Raw genomic sequence first — 17,815 nt, forward strand, 5'->3', positions numbered from 1 at the left:
CGAGGCGCGCGCGAGTCTCCCGCCCGCCTCTCTCATCTCATCGGGTTTGTTACCGGATTGCCTGCGCGCTCACAAGCTATAAACAGGTGCCGACAGTCGACCATGCATTTGCGAACGAGCGGCTACGCGGCGCTGCTCGCTGCTGCCGCGTTCTCCCCCACAGCCCGATCTCATCAACCCGACTCGCCTGCACTCCTGCAGGCCCTCTCCCCCTTTCCAAACGCATCGTTTCAGTATCAGACCTCAAAGTCAGCACAGCTCGCAGCTCCCGCACTGTTTCCAAAGCGGCCAGAGGAGTGTCCACCGTGCAACCCGTTCAATTGCGTGTTGCCCGCGTTTGGATGCCTCAACAACGGTCAGTACCACGGCTGATCGACATTGCTCATCTTGCACTTGACTGATTCTACATGTCCCTGAAACAGCGCGCTGCAACGATTACAACGGTCAATGTGTCTGCCCACCAGGATTCGGTGGCGAAGACTGCGCCAAACCACGCAAGTCTGCATCGCTTCGTCCCTGTTCCAAAACGCAGAGACTGACGACGCAGGAGCTCGAGAGATAGTGTGTGGCTCGCTCGCATCTGGACAAGATCATCGGTTCCCTCGAGAAGGTGACGATTGCGAATGCGATCCAGGCTGGAGTGGATTGAATTGCAACGGTACGCACGCAGCTCTACGTTAAAGCTCAAATGTGCACGCTCTGATCGATTTCGGGAGATGCAGTCTGCGAAACCGATCAAGCTTGCGAAGCGCTCATCGATCGCGACCACGATCGCCTACGGGGGTCCGAAGATGTCGATAACGACAAGGCTGTCTGTTACAAAGAAGGTTTCGGAGTCAAGGAGATGTACCAGATGTGTGATGTGACCAGTGAGCATCGAACCGATTCACTTTCTAGCTTTCCTCGGCTGATTTTCGAGCTCACTCGGAAAACTCGATCATTAGATCGCAAAATTCTCGACATGCTCCCGGGACGACCTCCGCAAGTGACGTTCACGTGCGACATCCCGAACGAGTCGTGCGGCTTCCAATTTTGGATCGGGCGCAAAGAATCGTTCTACTGCGGCCTCAACAACTGCACGACCAGCCACACCGTTGGATTCGATACCAACACAACCGAGTACCGTTGTGAACAGGTCGAATGTGCCTGTATCCCTGGAAGGATGCTGTGCGGTGAAGATGGCAGTGTCGACATCTCTGAATTCCTGACGGAAGAGATCAAAGGTCCGGGAAAGTTCACCACCAAGACGGGCGAACCGAGTCGCTTCGAGGAACCCGCCATGAATCAGCTCATCAACGACATCTTTGGTGATACTTATATCACGTTGAACTGCAAGAGTGGCGAGTGTATGCGCTCGAGCGAAGTGCCCGGTTTCGTCGTGAGGTCCTCGTTTCGCTGGAATCTCAGGTATCTTCACCTCGCTGAGCACTGACAGTTTTTCCTCTCAAATAGCGACCACCCAAACCGAATGACAAGACTTGGGTCATTGTCAGCGTCACGATCGTCGGAGCTGTCCTCTTGATTGGGTTGTTCCGTATGTTGCCCCAAGCTCCGCACGAACGAGTACACCGCTCATCGTTCAATCGACAGTGTTCTGGTACGCCGGACGCGGACAGTCGAACGTCGAGTATTCGTTCCGTGGTGGCCGGATTCGACTTCCTTCAACCGGACAAGGCGACAATGGCAAGTCTCTGCTCGAGGATCACATCCCGGCCGCGCTACAATTCTCGGACATCACCTACACCCTCTCGTCAGGACGCCGAGTTCTCGATGGTGTCTCGGGTGCAGTTCAGCCAGGGGAAGTCATGGCAGTTCTCGGTGCTTCCGGTGCCGGCAAATCTACCTTCCTCGACATTCTCGCTCGCAAGTCGAAACGCGGCACGGTTGGAGGCCAGATCCTTGTCAACGGTCGAAAAGTTCCCAGCTCCGAGTACCGCAGAGTTGTCGGGTTTGTTGACCAGGAGGACACGCTCATGGGTACCCTGACCGTTTACGAGACCGTGCTCTACTCGGCTCTTCTTCGCTTGCCGAGGGACATGTCGTTCGAGGATAAACGATTGCGAACACTCGAGACGATGCACGAGTTGGGTATCATCGGCATCCGGGATAGTCGGATTGGTGAGAGCGGACGGAGGAGCATCTCGGGCGGCGAGAAACGCCGGGTGTCGATCGCATGCGAGCTCGTCACGTCGCCCTCGATCCTCTTCCTGGACGAGCCGACTTCTGGACTCGATTCGTACAATGCTTACAATGTCGTCGAGGCTCTCGTGCAGCTCGCTCGCAACTACAAGCGCACCGTTGTCTTCACGATTCATCAACCTCAGTCCAACATCGTCGCCCTCTTCGACAAGCTCCTCCTCCTCGCAAGTGGCAAGGTCGTATATTCAGGAAAAGCGGATCGGGCTCAACAATACTTTGAAGGAATCGGCTGTTCGTGTCCACCTGGATTCAATATTGCCGATTATCTCATCGACATCACGATGTCTGAAAAGTCCCTCGCTTCGACCCCTGAATCGGATTCCCTGATCCAAGTGGACGACCCGAACCAACAAGATCCCGAGCGAGGTGTCGCACGCGCTCGTCCCGCACCGGTTGATACCTCTCGAACGTCCGCTGCAGACGATACGGAACTCGATTCGCGCTTGAATTCGCCAGCAAGTATCGCCGGGCAAGCCAAGAAACTCTTCTCGGGCTCTTCGTCCGGACGCAGCTCTCCAACCTCGACCCCCCTCCCAGCACATCTAGCTCGGCTCGTCAACGCTTTCACCGATAGCGATGTACTCGAGCAGACTCGGAGAGAAGTCGACGGTACCAATGGCCAATCAAACGGGCATGCTACGAGCGATCAACCCGTGCTCAGGAACTACAAGGCTGCGACATGGTGGACTCAATTCGTCATCCTGAGCGGCAGATCGTTCAAGAACCTCTACCGTGATCCGATGCTCATGCTCTCTCATTATGCGGTCGCGGTGGTTGCGGCGGGCATGTGTGCATTCCTTTTCCGTGGCTTGACGTGAGTAGACTATCCTCTTCCTCCTGCCCTGTCTGTTCGCCCTGCGTGTCACTGGTTATTGACGAATGTATCATCTGGTCACAGAGACGACATTCCCGGTTTCCAGAACCGCATGGGAATGATCTTCTTCACTCTCGCCTTGTTCGGTTTCGGCTGCCTCACGACGCTCGCTGCGTTCTCGTCCGAGCGACTTCTCTTCACCCGCGAACGAGCGAACGGCTACTACAACCCGCTCACGTACTTTGCTGCGAAGCTTCTCTTCGATGTGATCCCCCTTCGCGTGATTCCCGCATTCGTCTTTGGCGCCATTGTCTACAACCCTGTTGGACTCGTGCCACAAGTCGACTCGTTCTGGAGGTTCATCCTCGTCCTCATCTTGTTCAACCTCTCGGCCTCGAGCGTCGTTCTGCTTCTCAGCATTTTGATCAAGAACGCGGGAGTCGCGAACCTTGTCGGTAGTCTCGTCATGCTCTTCAAGTCAGTCGCGCTTTCGGAGATCCAACATGCCTTATGGGCCGAATTGCTGATCATCTTTGCTTGACGATAGTCTCCTGTTCGCAGGCTTGCTGATCAATCGTGACAAGTTGCCCTCGTGGCTTCGATGGCTCGAAACGTGGTCGTTCTTCCACGCGGCGTTCGAAGCGCTCCTCGTGAACGAAGTGCGATATCTGCAACTTCGCGATCACCGATGTGAGTTAACGCCAACGTAGCATCTTTGCTCTTTCCTTTGCGCTGACCCTCTTCTCGGTGATCCAGACGGAGTCGATATCGAGGTGCCTGCCGCAACGATTCTGAGCATGTTCGGGTTCCATGCGCAAGTGAGTCCCGGCGCTAACTACTGTTTGCTTCGTTTGGACAATGCGCTCATGCCTTGTTGATCGAATCTCAGGCGTTCTGGTTCCCGGATGTTTCGCTGTTGGCGATCTACTTTGCGGCCTTCACGTTGATCTCGTACGTGTCTCTGGTGGTCTTTGTTCGCGAAAAGCGATAGACTTGGCCCAAAGCATGAATTTTTCCCCGATCGCTCGTCACGTTACCCTCTGTATTCTAGCTCCGCTCTGTATGTATAAATGTGTCCTATTACTATGATGTCTTTGCACCTGCTGTTCCTCGACATTCGAAATGAGTTGATTTCAAGGGATGTAAGACCTGGTCCAAATCGAAACTGGGTATTATTTCGGATGATTCGCGTCCCCTTCACCAAACAATCTGTAGCATTTCGGCGTAGGTCTGTACAGATGTCCCAACGACTGTGGACGATCTTGTTGGCACTCTCGGTTACGAGAGTGGCTGTCCTCGCACAGCAAGCGTGCTCGACCGCGAACGATCGATTGTCGGATCAGACCCACAATTTTGGCTCCGACTGTAACGCGACTCAGTACTGTATCCCTCTCGCCGACACCACTTCGACCAGTGGGACATGTGGATACCGGACATGCCGAAAAGACGAATATCCTTTCGGGTGAGCTTGAACTCTCTCTCTCGCTTACATTAAGACCTAGCGCTTGAAATTTCTCATGGATGTACCAGGTACGGAAACACAACGTTGCCTCCACTGTGTAAAGAAGGAGAGTACTGTCCGGATCGAGGGGACAAATGTCGTCCGCTCGTAGCTCTCAATGGCGCGTGCGAGCTGAATCGAGATGGTACGCCAATATCCACTTGGTTCCTTCCTGTCTCTACCTTTCAAAGGCGTCATGACAAATGCCAAACATGACAAAACAAACAGACGAATGCGCACCGCCTGCGGATCCCAATCTGCAAGCTATACTTGCGAGTCCGACCAACGATCGGGGGGCAATGTGTCTCAATTCGGTCTGCGTCTATGCCAACGTTGCACCAGGACAGGCATGTACGGTGAGCAATACGGTCTACACCGGGTACGGAGATGATGGGTGAGTACTATTGTTTCTCTGCTGCTCAAGAATGTTTGACGCTAATGACCCACCTTTGGTTTCTCTGTGATGCTGTAGAACCGCTTATACAGATGTCGTAACACGAGACAACTGCGTCAACGGGAACTACTGTGACCCGCGGTCTCTAACCTGCGTCTCGTTCCTCCCGGTCCATGCACCATGCGCGTCCGACCGTTCATGCTCGTCACAGATCTGTTCAACGACGTCGAGTACGTGTTCTCCTCCACCGAGTACACCTCGACACACTCCAGCATGGGCGGTAGCGTTTGTCGTGATCGCGGTCTTGGCGGCACTCGGAGGACTCGTGTGGGGTTTGCTCAAACGTGATCGAGCGGCGCGAGAACGACGTAGGGCAGAGAGGGCGTCTGCATGGGCTGAACAACGTCAGCTACGCGAACGACTTGGAGACGTGCTCGAGAAGAAGCAAATGATGGAGCGCGACTGGAGTCGAAGTACGACGGATTCGCAGGAGACATTGGTCGAGAAACGGGAGTAGCGGGATGAATCTTGTACAGTGGTGTGTCCAGATCATTCTCAGGAGTGACTGCACGGAGAGCGTGTCAAGAGAGTCTTCGAGCCGGGAGGGAAAGATCGGGAAGCGCGGCAGAGCACCGAGTTTCGATTGAGACAGAATAGCCGCCAGTGACGAGAGTGGCTTTTGCACTGCTAGAGAGCGGCCGCACAGTATGTCGAGCGGAAGCAAGCTGCAGGAGCAAGCGGAGGCCGCGTCGCGGTTTCATCATTCAACCTTGTCATCGACCTCGACCAGACTCGACTGTTCTGGCTAAAATTCGCTCAATCTACCCTTTCTAGTCACGCTGCCTAACGTGAGCCCTTCCCACTGCTTTTATGTGGAGATAAACCCTAAGGCGGTACCGCCTCTCGGAATATCGTGTCATCGATCCTGCGCGACAGCGTGTCGAGCATTCAGGCCGCTCGAGAGGAGACTGTTGGGACCAGCTTCGTGCTCAGTAACGCTGATGGATTGCATTGGAGCAGATCCACCCAGCTTCATTCAACCATGCCCGCACCTAGCGCCTCCGACCTCGAATCCCTGCGCACGCGGTGGCAAGCAGCCAAGCAAGACCACGTCCTGACTTTTTACGATCAACTCTCGCCCGACGAACAAGCGTCGCTCTACGAACAATTGCAAACGATCAACCCAGAGCGCGTGAACGCGATTCATGCTGCCGCGCTCAAAGCCGAGAAGGACGCTGCCGCTTCGACCTCGGACGACATCTCGCCTCCTCCGGCCGAGTGTGTCGGTACCGTCATTGGACAAAAACAGCAGGCAAGCGAGTGGAACTCGGTCGGACTCGAATCGATCCGAGCTGGCAAAGTCGGAGTACTGCTCATGGCCGGCGGGCAGGGAACCCGCCTCGGTAGCTCGGCGCCCAAGGGTTGCTATGATATTGGTCTGCCGAGCCACAAGAGCCTGTTCCAACTGCAGGCCGAGCGCATCAAGCGCCTCGAGGTCGTGGCTGGTGCGACTCAATCCATCCCGTGGTACATCATGACGAGCGGACCGACGCGCAAGCCGACCGAGAACTTTTTCCGCCAGCACTCGTACTTTGGCCTGAACGAATCTCAAATCGTATTCTTTGAACAAGGTACATGATCGAGTTTTTCTATACTCGAGAGTCCATCTGGCTCATACTGAACCGATCCCCCGTTCGTGTCTAGGCGTTCTCCCTTGCCTGACGGACGATGGCAAGATCTTCCTCGACACCCCTTCGTCTGTCGCTGTCGCCCCTGACGGCAACGGTGGACTGTACGCCGCTCTCCGCGCGCCGCTTGCTCCCGCGGACCCGGCACGCACCGTCTTGTCGGATCTCGCTGCGCGCAACATCTCGTACCTGCACGCGTACTGCGTCGACAACTGCCTCGTGCGCGTTGCGGACCCAGTCTTCCTCGGATACTGCATCGCTCGCGGAGCCGACTGTGGTGCCAAAGTCGTCAAAAAGACGATCGCGACTGAATCGGTAGGAGTCGTCGCTCAACGTCAGGGACAATTCGCCGTCGTCGAGTACTCTGAAATCTCGAAAGTGATGGCCGAGCGTACTGAACCGAATGGAGACCTCGCGTTCCGTGCGGCCAACATTGCGAACCATTTCTACACGCGCGAATTCCTCGAAGAGGTCGCACGCTACGACGAGACCAAGATGCCGTTCCACATTGCGCGCAAGAAGATCCCACACGTCGACCTCGAGACGAAATCGGTGGTCAAACCTACGAAACCAAACGGTATGAAACTCGAGCAATTCGTGTTTGACGTGTTCCCGTTCGTGCCAAAATTCGCACTCCTCGAAGCCGAACGTCGTGAAGAGTTCTCGCCACTCAAGAACGCGCCTGGAACTGGATCGGACGATCCCGAGACGAGTAGGAGGGACCTGTTGGCCGAACAGAACAAGTGGTTGAAGGCTGCCGGAGTCGAGCTCGAGCAAGGGGTCGAGGTCGAGTTGAGCCCACTCGTGACGTACGCTGGTGAAGGACTCGAAGGCGTGAAAGGTCTCAAGCTCACGAAGAGCGGAGTTGCCGAATCGATCGAAGACCTCAAGCAATTCGCATAAAGACGCAAATTTATCTGTTTCTTTCGTTTTCGTCTGTATTGTGCCCAAATCATGAAAGACACTTGATTGATATTCGTCCGTGCACTCTCGATAGGAGCTGATTCGCTGCCGAGACAAAGCGAGTCGGAAACAATAAAGGACAGATCAAGATAGATTGCATCTAAAAAGATCTAGCGAAGCGTAGCGAGTTCAAAAGCGGTCACAGCAAGTGGCAGGCATTCGAGGTGAGATGAGTCGCGGTCGATGTGGCAACAGTCGCGGTCGAGTCTATAGAACATCAAGCTCTGGGTCAGTCTCCGGTCTTTGCAAACTGTTAGTTCGGGCTTTTTTTGCTCTAGTCGTAAACGAGGTTGTGTTGAAGGGGACGGCTCAGCAGAACTCTTTGCGAGAATTGTCCGCAGCGAAGGGAAAGATACGTGATCAACCCTTCGGAATCGGAAAGACTAATCGTTATAAATCCTTCATAGCCTTCTGGATCGTAGGAAAGAGGGAGGGCGCGAGACGGAATAGGACAAGGGGGGACGAATTCGAGGGCATAGAGCGTGAGCAGAGAAGGCAACGTACGGTCTACGCATATATTGCAGAACAGCTAATGATGTAGATGAGAAGAACCGGCGGCGTCAAAGTCGAGTGATGGAAGGACGTCAGAGTCGAGTGATGGAAGGAACAAGCTGTCAAATAGAGAATCTAATAGCAGGAAGCGAGACGAAAGAGGTCAGCTCGAAGGTCCAGACGCAGTTCGAATCGATTCAGGTGCTAGTCGGGTGCGTTCACGCGTGAATGGCTCAGGATTTTCAGTGTATTGTGTTTGTATGTTGAGTCCCACATAGGCAGCCAGGCGCAGAGCGAGTCATGCTTGTTGGTCCGCTCAAGGGTTGATTCAAAAAAACTCGTCTTTGCCAACGCGCGACGGAGAGGGTGCAGAGGCGGAGGAGGAAGAGAGGTAACTAACCAGTCGAGTCAAGCAGGCGTCGTAGATATGTAAACAGTCGAGCAGCCAGAGCGAGCGAGGTGTTGAAGAGAAGGGAAAGCAGAGCGCGATTTGCGATTCGAGCCGAGTCGACGCTGTTGCAATTCCGATAAGAACAGGGTCAAATGTAATCGCGTTGTATTTGGCAAGATTCGCCAGTTGCGGTCACAGTCCCACCTGCTCCCCTCGGCCCGCCAGCGTTCCGTCTCGACCTTCGAGTGACCAGTGATGTTCTCCTCTGTCCGAGCAACCCTCTCGCGATCGGCGCGCCCTGCCCGACAGCAGTTCCGTCAAGCGTCGTCTGCGCCTTCGACGGAACAGGCGGCGCAGCAAGCGACCCAGAAGGCCCAGCAAGCCGCTGATAAGGCCAAGGAGGTTGCCGGTCAAGCCTCGCAGCGTGCGTCCCAGCTCTGGGGATCCGCACAGCAGACGATTGGCAACGCTCTCGGCTGTACGTTCCCCGATCCTTGATCTGATTCCGAGTCGCCGCGGTTCCACCCTGACGACTGTTGCTCTTGCCTGCCGGTACAGCGTACAAGCAGCCCATCTTCTACAACGTGCGTGCAAACTCCTTGTGTTCTCTCGACGTCGAACGAGATCGACCTACCCGATCGACCTCGCTGAATCCCCTCGACTGACTTGGTTTGCTCACGACTGAACAGGCTTCGGTTGCCAAGGAGTTCGCCAAGCAGGTGTACCAGGCCGAGAAGCTCTCGCCTCCTTCGTTCTCGTCCGTCTCGTACACCTGTGAGCCTGCCCTGCCTTTCCTTCCTTCTGGCGCATTCACATCCACGCGAATCAGGATCATGCACTGACACACAGTATCTTGCACGTGGATTAGACCAACAATTCTTCCGACAAGCCCCGCATCTCTCGTTCTGGCAAAAACTGTACGAGTCGGGCGAGTACAAGCGTTGGGCCTTGTACGCGGTCGAGGCGTACGGCATCTTCTCGATCGGAGAGATGATTGGCAGGAGGCACGTCGTCGGCTACGAGCTGGACGAGAGCAAGTACGCCAAGTTGACCTAAATCTCGATCAAGCGTGCGCCGGTCGCGGCGAGCGACGAGTCGCTCCTTGTGAGCTGCCTAGTACCTGGTTCGGATAGCTAGTAGATGGACGACCCCCCCAAAAAATCCTCACCTTTCTCTCTTCCTCTTCTTTTTTGCCCAACTTTGAAAGTCTTTTTCTTATTTTTCCTCGTGTGTGCGGCGATTCTTGCTTGCGAAGCACGTTCCCTTTTCATTTGTTCAGACAATCCTTTTGTGAGGTCTAGAATTGGACTTGCCGAAAGCGGAGGCATTCGAAAAGGGAAACTGTCATTAAAAGAGGCTTGGAGTATTCATTCGGTTCCGGAACGCACCCTACTCCGCCGGGACTCGAGACCATCCGACTTTGCGACAGTCAGGCGCAGACCGCTACCGCTACCGACACTCAGTCTAGCTGACCGCATCGCAGCGACTCAGCCGAGAGAGAGGATTCATCAAGTTCAGAGCCAGCAGCTCTCCGGATTCAAGCAACTTGCCGTCGCTAGCGCACTTCTCTCGCTCTGTCTGCCCGCCGGTCGGTTGCACGTACCTCTACCATGGCACGATCAGGCTTCGACCTTCGCCCGATGTGAGTGCACAGTCCCCACTGTCACACTTGCCGAACTTGCCTCCGCTCATTGTCTCGTCCTTCCTGTTCCCACCTCCTCGAACGACCCGCAGATTCTCGCACCCGTTCTTCCTCTTGTCGAATCTCGTCGCTCTCGCGGGATGGTGGACCGCTTTTATCGGACGTGAGTCGACCCATCTCCCTTTCGCGGTTCAGGTTCTTCCTCTCGACACCAAAACTGACATGACCTCGCTTTCGTCTGCAGAGATCGTCCTTGAATCGAAACGTGAGGAGCCAGACCCGCTTGGTGTCTTGTCTGTTCCTATCACTGATCAGGGTCGCTCCGCTGCAGATCATGCGCAGCCTAACGCTTCAGGCTCGGTAGTAGGAGCCCCTTGGTTCGGTGAGTCCTTACCTAATTAACGCTGAGGAAGAGCGTACAGCAAAAGGCTCACAATCACCACGACTAGGCATCTTCTTGCAAATGTTTATCAACCTTGGAGTCTTTATCACGCTCGCGCGCGGTACTCTTGGATCTAACCGATTCCAGGTAAAGTCACACCTCGACTTGGTCACTATACAACAGGCGCTGAGGAATAGATCACCTGGCTACAGCTCTCGATTTTCCTGGCCATTGCGGTTGTAATGGCCGTCATCGGAGTCAAGTCAGTCCCTCGTCCGAACTCAATGCCAATTGGGCCTGCAGAGGCTGAAGTTTCATTCTTGCAGCTCTGGAATCTTCAACACGACCTCGTTCCAGCTCGCAGTCGGATCCGGATGGCTCATGCTTGCCATCGTCGACGTGAGCCCTCTAGGCCTCAGGGAATCTTGATCAGAGATAGACAAATTCTGATTGTTGATGTCTATCGTGCAGATTCTCTGGCTCCTGTACCTGACTTCCGAGCCAAACACGTTCTGGCCGAATCTCCTCGATACGGGTTCCTCGATTTCATTCTCGTCCCGCATCTCGAGTGCCGCTTCGACCGTCGGTGGCGGCCCGGGATCGACTCGTCGAGGTGCAGGTGGTAACGCTTCGATCATGTCGCGCCAACACGGCAACGCGATCGGATCCCAGAGTCAGCTCGGCATGTCGCATCCAGGAGGATCTACCGCTGCGGTCAGCTACTCGGGTGGAGGAGGATACCAAGGTATCAAGACCCCTGGCAGTATGCACGCCCATGCCCAAGGTCAGCAACACCAACAGGCAACCATGAGTGTTGCCGATCTTGGCATGGGAGGAATGGAGAATGGTGCCCTGCTCGATGGTCACGTCGACCCCAACAACGGTCATGTCGCGCCCGAGTATGCTGTCCTCAAAGCGAGGGCACTCTACTCCTGTACGTTCCAAGGTCCCTTCCGCTTTTTTGGGTACAACGAATCGGACTGATTCGAGAATCGGTTTTGCCCGTTTTACCAGACTCGGCTTCGCCTGACGATCCCAACGAGATCTCGTTCGCCAAGGGAGAGATCCTCGACATCCTCGACAACTCGGGCAAATGGTGGCAAGCGAGAAAGTCGGACAACACGAAAGGCATCGTCCCGTCCAACTACCTTGTCCTGGTCTGATCAGATATGACAGGCGTCCATGGCTGCGAACGGACTTCTTGCCCTCGACTTTTGCTGTGCGATCGCCTCCCAATTTGACCCTGAACCTCTATTTTCTTTCTTCTATATTAGTCCGCCCAAACGGGAAAAATCGCTCCTTAATCCTGATACCCTCTCTTCGACCTACCTCCTCATGTGCGCCGTTCAGTCTGCTGTCCTTCTTTCTTGTGTAGTTTTCTTTTGCGTTTTTCTCCTCATCTTGTATCGAATCGTATTTACCCCCTTCTCATGCAACATCAAATCAGGCCCGTTCGTAAATGCTGTTTTCCCGAGGCGAGCAGAACTCGGGACGAGCTCGGTTCGAACCAGGTAGGCACATTGACAAAAGGTTTCAAGCGAGAGGATTCTACAGCACTTGCTTGAGCTTGTCGAGGATGACCTCCCTTCCTTCGAGTCCGACACTCGGGTTCCTCGTCAACAACGTTCTCGCATGCTCAACCGCAGATCCCTCCTTGTTGGTCTTTCCCTTGCCTTGTGTCGATTCGACCGCGGTCCATTGCGAGTAATCTCCACTCAACACTTTCCTCGCAAGTTCCCGTTCCTGCTGATTGTCCGAATCTGCGAGTCCGGCAGCTCCGACGACTTGTCGCACTTGCAACGCTTTCGTCGCCAAGTCGGCTTTCAACAATTGCGCGAGGTTGATCGACGGGTACGACACTCCTGCAGGAGGTACGAGAGGTTGAGTGTCTGCGGCCGAGAACCCTCCCGATGCGGCGCCGCCCTGTTTCGAGTTCGGTCGACGAGCGTTACGGTTCTTGTTGTTGTTGTTGTTGCCAGGTTTCGAATTGGAAGAGTTGGGACCGTTCCGTCGAGGCGATGTACGAGGAGCGCGAGCACCGACCGCGGGGGAATTGGGGAATCGAGGGTTGAACGGTCGACGTTCGGCAGTACCGCGCAAAAGTGCGAGAGCATCGGTGGCAGGGTTCACACGCGCAGGTTGGCGCGACTCCTCGGTGCTCGAACCTTGAGGTCGACGAGGCGAGAACGGTCTCGGGTTGTTGCCAGCTCGTTGCGCAGAAGGAGATGGGGAAGGAGCTCCTGAGGCTTGCGCTTGTTCGGCCTTCTTCCTTTGCAGCTGTCGCCTCGCCTGTTCAAGCCTCGACTCTTTCGTAGTCGAACCTCCTAAGGGATTCGCTCTCGCGGCGGTGTGCTTGACGGCGAGGTTGATAAGTTGCGAGTGTGCGCCTCCCTCCTCGCTCACTTTGCGGATAGACCGTTGACGTTCTCGTCCTTGCACCTCGTGCACGCTGACTGAGTCTGCTGATGGTTCCGTCGCGAGGTGTCGGACGAGGGTAGATCGCGTGAGGGAAAGTTGCGATGAAGTCGCGGGCAGGCGACTCGCGGCTTTGAGTGCAAACATGCTGCGGTGATAAAGTGTCAGTGATCCAGTCCAGTCAATTTGGGATGGGTCGCGGGCTCACTTGACGCGTGACGAGCGGGTCGATAGAGTCGAGCCTCGATTGGTACGCAAAGGTTCACGTTGATGCCTTGTCTCTACACTCAACACTACTTTTCTCGCTGTACAATTACTGAGTCAGGTCTTGTCTTGTGTATCGGTTATCGCGTTCGTGGCCGACCGCTATTTCTGTTCACTCCGCCGATCACCCGACTCTTTCGCTCGTCTCGGGTCTCGCACGATATCCTCGTCTTGAGCGAACTGTCGCCCTCGGTGAAATCGGACATGCTTTGAGGAGGTTGCTGCCGAGCTTGCTGCCAACATGTTCAGGTGGAACATATAGCGCTCGGCCGCGCTTTCGTACAGGCTCTCTCGCATTCTCTCAATGCCGGCCAGTCTCGCTGCTATTCAACCGCCAGATACGCCGGCACGCCGACAATGACTATCCCTGGCTCGTGTGAGATGGCATTTGCGCGGTCGCTCAGGTAACGCTTGTCTCGGTCTCGAAAATACTGCCTCTCCATCCGTCGACGTACAGCAGACAAGCTGTTCGATTGAAGGGATCGCCCTAGAGTATAGCACGCTGGAACAAATATTCAACTTGCTAATGCAGGCGCTATTGGGTAGGTCCCTGCGTTCCCGGCCATACGGTCATTCTACTACTGCTTAGTGCAGCCCACGTCAGACACTCGTCGACGGCTCCTCGAAGCGAGCTATAGACATACCCATTGCCCTTCCAACCTGACGTCCGTAGTCTCCATGCGTCGAGGTCGAGGTTGAAAGGCTTCTGGAGCTCGGTTCCGAGAGTTGGTTTCCCCGCGCTGTTCGTGAGCGAGCTTGTCAGCTATGCATACATTTCGAGTGTCCGTGTTGCTTCACGTACAGGGTATCCTCGCTTAGGAGGAGCCGGATGTGGCGAAGACGAAACAGGCTTCGGAAAAGAGAATGCAGCTCGTCAGCGTACGCCTCGGCAGGGTCAGCGTGCAACATCGAGACTCAACGATCCAACGCCTAAGCTTCTCGGTTTCTCCCCACTAGTTTGCGATTCCCAACCTGTCAGCCGAGGACAAAATGTACTAGTATATGGGATGTTATTTAACCCACGATTTTGCCTTTGAGGAGCTTCTTCTCCTCGACGAGTTTGATGACCTGCTTCAAAGACACCAGCACGGCTACCTTCAAGAGCCTGCCCGGGACTTTACCATCGCCGGCGACGCGAGTTGTGGCATATTCGTCGAGATGGAGCATGAGATTTGACCAGATGTACTGGCAGTAGAGGACCAGGTCGTTGTACGACGCAGGTTGTGCCTCTTTCTCCAGCTTCAGCTTTTCGACGCTCAAGAGTGCGGTGTACTCATGACGATCTTCCATCAGCCTGTCGAAGCTCTGATGTAGCTCGGCATCGAGGTTGTGGTTCGCGGTGCTCATATCGTGCACAGTAGCGGTTGTCCAGGTCGAGTTGCGAGTAAAGAAGCAAGGAGCGACTGAGAGGTCGAGTGGCGTTACGCGCTGAGCAAGGTGTTCGCCAAGCAGCACAGACCTTTCGGTAGGTCCGAGAGTAGTTGTCGAAAGGCCCAAGCGCTAGACAGAATTGAGGATGTTCCCGCACGGTGACCAAGCGTCGGTGAAGGGATCCTTGCTCAGGGGGTCCGTTCTCCTTCCTCGACCATCGTCACCGCCTCCCGATGCCCACAGCTCCTTCGCCGGAAACAATTCTCCCGTCCTCAGCTCGGTTCGTACAGAACTTCGAGTACAATCGTAGGATGCTTTCGTCTGTGTTGCTCTGCACGGAGTCTTTGTTGATCCTTCTTACGCTCCTTTCGCCATCCCTGAGTAACGGTTGACGGCCTCCTTAGAGTCCAGTTTCTCCTGATGCTGTGGAAGCATGACTGCCCCAACAAAAGGTAAAGTAACGTCACGAACACCTCGAACCCTCGTCCTGCTCCTCACAATGTCGTTCCCGAGGATACGTGCGAGTCTGGTCGGGACTGAGCTCGAGCTCGCGTGCTGCAGGAACGCAGTGGAGGTCGAGAAACCATTGCAGCATGCATGATATGTCGTCCAGCTTGTGGGCGGTGCGGACGCGCAACGATCGTTGCAGAGGGCGCCCGAAAAGCGGTCGCAGCCAGTACAAGGTCTCCGACGCCGACTGCAGCAGAACCCTAGGGAAGTGAGAGGTTTGAAGGCAAGAAGCGCGTCGCGCGAATTGGAAACGTGTCACGGCCGCGGGCGACGGCCAGGGGGTACTCTCGTCGTCTGCTCATCTGAGAGTAGCTTCGGACTTTGTCGCTCTATACCTGATGGTAGGTCAGACGCACATCTTGGGCTCGAACTTCTCGTTGGCTCGAGTCACTCGCTCACCCGCTCCACATGTTCCGCTTCGTTTCAGGCCGGATCTCACATTGATCTCCGCAAGCGCAATCAAGCGTTTCAGCAAAAGGCGGGCAAGATCAATCGAGTCAAGCCCGTTGACGACCTGGAGAAGAAGCCGCTGCCCAAGTGGATCGTCGTGCTGCTGTGCTTTGTTGTTGGTGGAGGCAGTCAGTCTTGCATCCCTCTCCCTCTCGTGCTCGATGATCATGCGCTGACTTGTTTGACTGACAGTCTTCTTCGAGCTGGTGCAACAAGTGTTCAACTATCTCACGAAAACACGGTAGAACCCTCACGCGATCATTAGAGACGGAGGAGGAAGGGGGCGCCGAAGCAGATCCGTGTATCAACAATCAGCATTCGCAAATTTTCAGTTACATCTGTGAGAAAGACTGTGTATTCCGGGAGAGAAGAGCTTCGCCGGGCTCGGTTCTCTCTACTCGCGCTTTACGCAGGTGCAGCTTGATCTCGAGGATCGCTTACTCTCGCAGAGGGACTCGGCGCATCGCACACAGGGGCACTTGAAGAGGAAATGTCTAGACTCTGGCAATCGTGCTTGAATACGATATGATATAATACGACACACCCCATCTCGATCTATACCGAATTGAGAATACCCTGCTCTGGTCGGCTACCAAATCCCACAGAAATGGTCAACTTTGCGCATGTTCCAACTCGCTCTCAGCTTGGTGGCGCGCCCATCACGCCCTGCCGTTCCGCCGCACCATTTCTCGATCTCACTCGCGGCCTCTTGCATACCGGCTCCTTGTTGCCGAATCGCAACTTCGAGCAATTTGACCCGCTGCAACGCTTTCGTCTCCTTGAGCGTCTCGACCAAATAACGTGGCGATGAAGAATCAAAATCCTCAATGAGGAGCCGTTCGAGCATAGGTGGATTCGTTGCCAGGATGATCGTGCTCTTCAAAACAGATGGTTCGAGCGGTGGAAGACCTGTGAGCTGTAGGGATCGGAGGCGAGGAAACGCTGTCGGGCGTTTCGGAAACCATTCCCAGCTTGGTCGAGAACCTGAATTGCACGGAAACCCACAAAATTAGCGAAGTCCCAATTAACCGACTCTCTACAATCGGCTACTCACCGGGCATTCGCATGCCGGCACGAGGTATGTCCTTGACGGCGAGGTGTTCAAGCCGTGGCGAGAACGCAGCGACAAGTCCGGCTGCGACGGGCAACAATTTGGCATACCCTTCCGGACTTGTGCCCTTGTTCCGAAGAGTGAGCGAAGTGAGCGAATCGGTCGAGGAGGACAGCAGCGTCAAGACATCGCTCAAGTTTGTCGTTGCGAATGCGGTGAAGGACAGTTCGAATCGTCGAAGTCGACAAGAGGGTCGCGGACGAGGTGCGGAAGCGGAGATGCGCCAGTCCCTATATGCCGCAGTCATCGTAAACGCCATGAAGTCGACATGTCCAATAAGGGATGTGAGCTTACAAGGCAAGACGCAGTGTAAGGTCTTCCAGCAGGGGCAAGTTCTCGATCAGGTCAAACGTCTCTCTTGCGTCGCAATTCCGCAAAGTCAGACTTCGGATCGTCGGCGGCAGTAGCGTAGGGAGATGATGAATGGCGCAGTAGAAGCCGACGTCAATGTCGAATTCTTCGACCGTACGACACGCGGTCAAGAGTTGTACAAGCCTCTGCCGCTCCCTAGAGTGAGCGTATCGATGTGTCGTCAGTCGGGCTAGCGAGTCGCGCGCAGTAACCTGGGACGACTGTACCTTTCGAGAATCTGCTGTCGTTGCTTTTCAATTTGCACTTCCCTCGTCTGCAAGAACCCGATCGTTTCTTCCTCGGGTTCTTCCGTGGTCGTGTGAGGGAGTACCGGGAGACTCTTCCATCCTTGCCAACCTCGCAGCGACGCGTCGACTGTCTTGACTCGCTTCGCTCGCGCTGCATTCTTTGTGACGCACGCAAGGACCCGATCATCCGCCTCGGAGCCATGGACACCAAAGACGGTCTGCCTGCCGACAAACTGTTCCCGCACGATTGTAGCCCAAGTCGAGCAAACTCCAGCGATCTGACGATAGCAGCAAGTGCGACACGATGAAGCGAGTTGCGAGAACTGTCCGTGCACGATCAGAGGCTCGGTCATGAGAGACGACGAGATCGCTTGCGAGAGGATGTCGAGTAACAGTTCTGGAGGGATCGTGTTGATTGAAGCCATGGTCAAATCGGATACTGGTGCTGGTAGTGATGATGTTTGGGGAGAACCGATGATATGGCGCGTTCGGAGTAAGCGCGATAGCTCCACGCGCGGACCCTCGCGGTTCCGACCAGTTTCTGCCGGTTGAGCGAGGACGCGCAGCTCGTAACCTCGACAGTGTTCCCACTGCACTCCGAGACTGGTCAGAACACGTGTCGAACGAGC

The 17,815-nt window shown here is 55.1% G+C and overlaps 9 protein-coding genes across 9 annotated transcripts; 6 read left to right on the forward strand and 3 right to left on the reverse strand.

Annotated features, from left to right (window-relative positions):
• Nucleotides 1–102: 102 nt before the first annotated feature.
• ADP1 (putative ATP-dependent permease ADP1) lies at nucleotides 103–4,004 on the forward strand (the record flags this gene model as incomplete). Its single annotated transcript, XM_076680580.1, has 11 exons — nucleotides 103–355; nucleotides 423–494; nucleotides 563–658; nucleotides 723–869; nucleotides 945–1,378; nucleotides 1,453–1,534; nucleotides 1,591–3,013; nucleotides 3,098–3,490; nucleotides 3,561–3,703; nucleotides 3,770–3,831; nucleotides 3,903–4,004. 11 exons carry the CDS (start codon nucleotides 103–105, stop codon nucleotides 4,002–4,004), a joined length of 3,207 nt encoding a protein of 1,068 aa, XP_076532320.1.
• Nucleotides 4,005–4,813: 809 nt separating this feature from the next.
• JCM15063_006113 (uncharacterized protein) lies at nucleotides 4,814–5,425 on the forward strand (the record flags this gene model as incomplete). Its single annotated transcript, XM_076680581.1, has 2 exons — nucleotides 4,814–4,908; nucleotides 4,987–5,425. 2 exons carry the CDS (start codon nucleotides 4,814–4,816, stop codon nucleotides 5,423–5,425), a joined length of 534 nt encoding a protein of 177 aa, XP_076532321.1.
• Nucleotides 5,426–5,950: 525 nt separating this feature from the next.
• On the forward strand, nucleotides 5,951–7,499 carry QRI1 (UDP-N-acetylglucosamine diphosphorylase; the record flags this gene model as incomplete). Its single annotated transcript, XM_076680582.1, has 2 exons — nucleotides 5,951–6,539; nucleotides 6,613–7,499. The coding sequence occupies 2 exons, from the start codon at nucleotides 5,951–5,953 to the stop codon at nucleotides 7,497–7,499; spliced, it is 1,476 nt and encodes a 491-aa protein (XP_076532322.1).
• A 1,198-nt stretch (nucleotides 7,500–8,697) lies between these two features.
• On the forward strand, nucleotides 8,698–9,498 carry ATP20 (F1F0 ATP synthase subunit g; the record flags this gene model as incomplete). The annotated part of the gene is made up of 4 exons (XM_076680583.1): nucleotides 8,698–8,920; nucleotides 9,001–9,026; nucleotides 9,132–9,216; nucleotides 9,311–9,498. The coding sequence occupies 4 exons, from the start codon at nucleotides 8,698–8,700 to the stop codon at nucleotides 9,496–9,498; spliced, it is 522 nt and encodes a 173-aa protein (XP_076532323.1).
• A 554-nt stretch (nucleotides 9,499–10,052) lies between these two features.
• Nucleotides 10,053–11,629, forward strand: SHO1 (osmosensor SHO1; the record flags this gene model as incomplete). The annotated part of the gene is made up of 8 exons (XM_076680584.1): nucleotides 10,053–10,084; nucleotides 10,177–10,247; nucleotides 10,329–10,466; nucleotides 10,534–10,613; nucleotides 10,679–10,728; nucleotides 10,793–10,865; nucleotides 10,938–11,400; nucleotides 11,481–11,629. The coding sequence occupies 8 exons, from the start codon at nucleotides 10,053–10,055 to the stop codon at nucleotides 11,627–11,629; spliced, it is 1,056 nt and encodes a 351-aa protein (XP_076532324.1).
• A 385-nt stretch (nucleotides 11,630–12,014) lies between these two features.
• Nucleotides 12,015–13,028, reverse strand: JCM15063_006117 (uncharacterized protein; the record flags this gene model as incomplete). Its single annotated transcript, XM_076680585.1, has 1 exon — nucleotides 12,015–13,028. The coding sequence occupies one exon, from the start codon at nucleotides 13,026–13,028 to the stop codon at nucleotides 12,015–12,017; it is 1,014 nt and encodes a 337-aa protein (XP_076532325.1).
• A 1,131-nt stretch (nucleotides 13,029–14,159) lies between these two features.
• JCM15063_006118 (uncharacterized protein) lies at nucleotides 14,160–14,492 on the reverse strand (the record flags this gene model as incomplete). The annotated part of the gene is made up of 1 exon (XM_076680586.1): nucleotides 14,160–14,492. The coding sequence occupies one exon, from the start codon at nucleotides 14,490–14,492 to the stop codon at nucleotides 14,160–14,162; it is 333 nt and encodes a 110-aa protein (XP_076532326.1).
• Nucleotides 14,493–15,364: 872 nt separating this feature from the next.
• Nucleotides 15,365–15,721, forward strand: JCM15063_006119 (uncharacterized protein; the record flags this gene model as incomplete). The annotated part of the gene is made up of 3 exons (XM_076680587.1): nucleotides 15,365–15,367; nucleotides 15,454–15,604; nucleotides 15,669–15,721. The coding sequence occupies 3 exons, from the start codon at nucleotides 15,365–15,367 to the stop codon at nucleotides 15,719–15,721; spliced, it is 207 nt and encodes a 68-aa protein (XP_076532327.1).
• Nucleotides 15,722–16,065: 344 nt separating this feature from the next.
• On the reverse strand, nucleotides 16,066–17,611 carry JCM15063_006120 (uncharacterized protein; the record flags this gene model as incomplete). Its single annotated transcript, XM_076680588.1, has 4 exons — nucleotides 16,066–16,460; nucleotides 16,531–16,817; nucleotides 16,882–17,094; nucleotides 17,166–17,611. The coding sequence occupies 4 exons, from the start codon at nucleotides 17,609–17,611 to the stop codon at nucleotides 16,066–16,068; spliced, it is 1,341 nt and encodes a 446-aa protein (XP_076532328.1).
• Nucleotides 17,612–17,815: the final 204 nt, after the last annotated feature.

The sequence above is a fragment of the Sporobolomyces koalae genome, assembly GCF_050403365.1.
Source record: "Sporobolomyces koalae JCM15063 DNA, S_koalae_JCM15063T_v1_ctg40, whole genome shotgun sequence".
Classification (NCBI taxonomy): Eukaryota; Fungi; Basidiomycota; class Microbotryomycetes; order Sporidiobolales; family Sporidiobolaceae; genus Sporobolomyces; species Sporobolomyces koalae.